Source organism: Mandrillus leucophaeus, unplaced genomic scaffold (genome assembly GCF_000951045.1).
Source record: "Mandrillus leucophaeus isolate KB7577 unplaced genomic scaffold, Mleu.le_1.0 Scaffold192, whole genome shotgun sequence".
NCBI lineage: Eukaryota > Metazoa > Chordata > Mammalia > Primates > Cercopithecidae > Mandrillus > Mandrillus leucophaeus.
This window is the reverse complement of record NW_012101943.1, coordinates 3,565,504-3,567,977: the sequence shown is the minus strand read 5'-3', so window position 1 is coordinate 3,567,977 and position 2,474 is coordinate 3,565,504. Positions and strand designations below refer to the sequence as shown.

The following is a 2,474-nucleotide window of genomic DNA, read 5'->3' as shown; positions in this document are numbered from 1 at the left end:
CAAGGTGCATTATTGTTGCAGTAAATTATCTACACTGTTATTATGCACTGAATTATCTCTTCACAGTCCTTCTAAAAGGAAGATTTTTATATCAAAAAAAAAAAAAGCCACTGGAAAAGGAAGTTCGAATACTGGCAAACAAAAAAGAAAAGTCACGCAGAAATACAGTTTAGCAAGCCACATTTGAAAAGCACTAAGCAATAAGTATTCTGATTTCTTTTTTTTTTTAGACAGAGTTTCGCTCTTGTTGCCCAGGCTGGAATGCAAAGGTGCATCTCGCTCACTGCAACCTCCGCCCTCCCCCCCCACCCCGCCCCGGGTTCAAGCGATTCTCCTGCCTCAGCCTCCCAAGTAGCTGGGATTACAGGTACCTGCCACCACACTCGGCTAATCTTTTGTATTTTTGGTAGAGATGGAGTTTCACCATGTTGGATAGGCTGGTCTTGAGCTCCAGACCTCAGGTGATCCACCTGCCTTGGCCTCCCAAAGTGCTGGAATTACAGGCATGAGACACTGGGCCCAGCCTTTTCACCACCAATGACTTTGTAATTCACTCAAAAACCTCTATTACAAAGTTAGGAGTTACAGGACAATTACAATTTAGTAACTGCTGTGACTGGCAACAGTTACTTAAATAACTGGTGATGTGAAAGGTCCCAAGAGCAAACTCAGTAAGGTCACACAGAATATATCTTTCCCTCCTTCCTCTACTAGATAGAATATATCTTTCCCTCTTCCTTCTACTCTCATTTTTCCTCACCAGTCACCTCCCAGACAAAAAGCTGCCAGTGTTACTTCCTAGGAGTAAAGATGGCAACGATACCCACTAATTAAGCAATCAGATGTCCCGCAAGGGTAGAACAGGCAGAGGTCAAGTGGAATGCAGAATATTCTCAGGACTCAGGAGCCAAATTAAGTTTCAAGTAACTCTAGGACCAGGGCACAGAGATGGCTGTTAGAGAGAAGCACGAGATTGAAGAGAAAGGAAAAATGTATTAGATTTCACTTAGCATATGATAAGACCATGATATAGTGGGAAAAGCTATGAGCTGGAAGGACCCTCTGTCATTATCAGTCTTGTGGTCTTGTCAAGCCTTGTCACCTCACTAGTCTCCATCTACTCACCTCCAAATTAACGGGAACTAAGTAGAGTGGATTTCTGAGTTCTGACTAGGGGGTCTCCAGGAAGCCGCAACTACCCTCTCTCTCGGCAGAAAGTCACCAGCAGCTGCGCGTTTGGGAGTATAGTCGGCACAGGACTTTTCCCCGAAGCACAGGAGCCAGCGGCTTACAGCCACTAAGCAGTCCACTTGCAAATGCAGGTTGTGCTCGGGATCTCCTTCTTTGGCTGCAGGTCTTCCGGTATTATGGGCCTAACTCTTCCGTTACAAGTGTCCCTCCCGCAAAAAATGGGTCCGGGGGACCTGTACACCCTCAGAGCCCTAGTCCACAGCCCCACACTCAACAAAAATGTCAGGTGCTTACGCGGAGATCTCCTTCCCGTTCAGGATTTCTGCTGGCGCCATAGCCTTTATTAGTCCGCTGCCCACGATGGACACCACCAATATCGAGGTTCCAGTCCCTCTGCAGCCAAGCAGGACAGCCCAACCCACGTGCTTAGGGACTGGCCAGGGGATCACACTACTGCGCCTGCGCCCCTGCCCGCTTCTTGGCAGACGCGGCAGCGCATGCGCAGCCCGGAAGGCCCGGTGTCCCTTAACCAGCTGAGAGCAAAAGGGTCGGGGCCTGAGGGACGGAAGAGGGAGGGGAAGATGAAGAAAATCGGTGATGAATGGCTGGCGGATATGATTGGCGGAAAGAAAGAGCCAGTCCACAGTGCGCCTTTGCATTCGGCGGGAAACCCGGCCGAAGACTAAGCTGGAAAGGACTCTGGTACCAGGCCCCAATTCCAGCCAATCAGGGAGTAGAGTTACGGGGCGGGGCTGGGGCGGGACAGTCTCGCGGGAGACAGTTTGGCGGGTTCGGGAGGCGCTTCTCCAGTATCCGCCCAGTCTTTGGGGACGCGGTGGCGGGGTCTCAATCGCCTGGCTTCCAGGGAGTTTTGGGCGGGTCCCCACCCTGGAGCGTGGCGGGCGCTGGACTCGACAGCACATGTGAAACTGGAGAGCTTGGCGCGCCTTCATACTTTGTCACACACCTGCGCCACCAGACTGGGGTCGGGCCCCTCTGCGTTCTGCTCTGGAGGGCCTGGGTCTGGGCCCAGTACCGGGCTTTTAGAATCTCCTCAGCTGAATCTGACGCTCAGCCCTGGGTGAAGCGCAGCCCGCTGTTTCAGGCCCCTCCGAGCTGGAAGGAGTGTCATAGCTGTAGCGCTCATGGCCTCCTCGGTGTTGGGGTCACCCTGTGTTTGCCAGGGCTCAGGGAGGGTCGTAGTCTAGATTTTGTCACCCCCACGTCCCCGCCCCGCCGCAGGTCTGGGGTTGGAGAATCCAAGCGGGCTTCATAAGCTAGAT

General features: G+C 52.3%; 1 protein-coding gene across 1 annotated transcript in view; it reads right to left on the bottom strand.

The window, feature by feature from the left end:
- MTHFD1 (methylenetetrahydrofolate dehydrogenase (NADP+ dependent) 1, methenyltetrahydrofolate cyclohydrolase, formyltetrahydrofolate synthetase) overlaps positions 1–1,913 on the bottom strand; it is a 105,156-nt gene extending 103,243 nt beyond the window's left edge. The window contains exon 1 of the mRNA XM_011978328.1: positions 1,486–1,913. Within this exon, the coding sequence (XP_011833718.1) occupies positions 1,486–1,850 (365 nt within the window). The 5' untranslated portion in view covers positions 1,851–1,913. The remainder of the gene's footprint in view (positions 1–1,485) is intronic.
- Between the last annotated feature and the right edge of the window lie 561 nt (positions 1,914–2,474).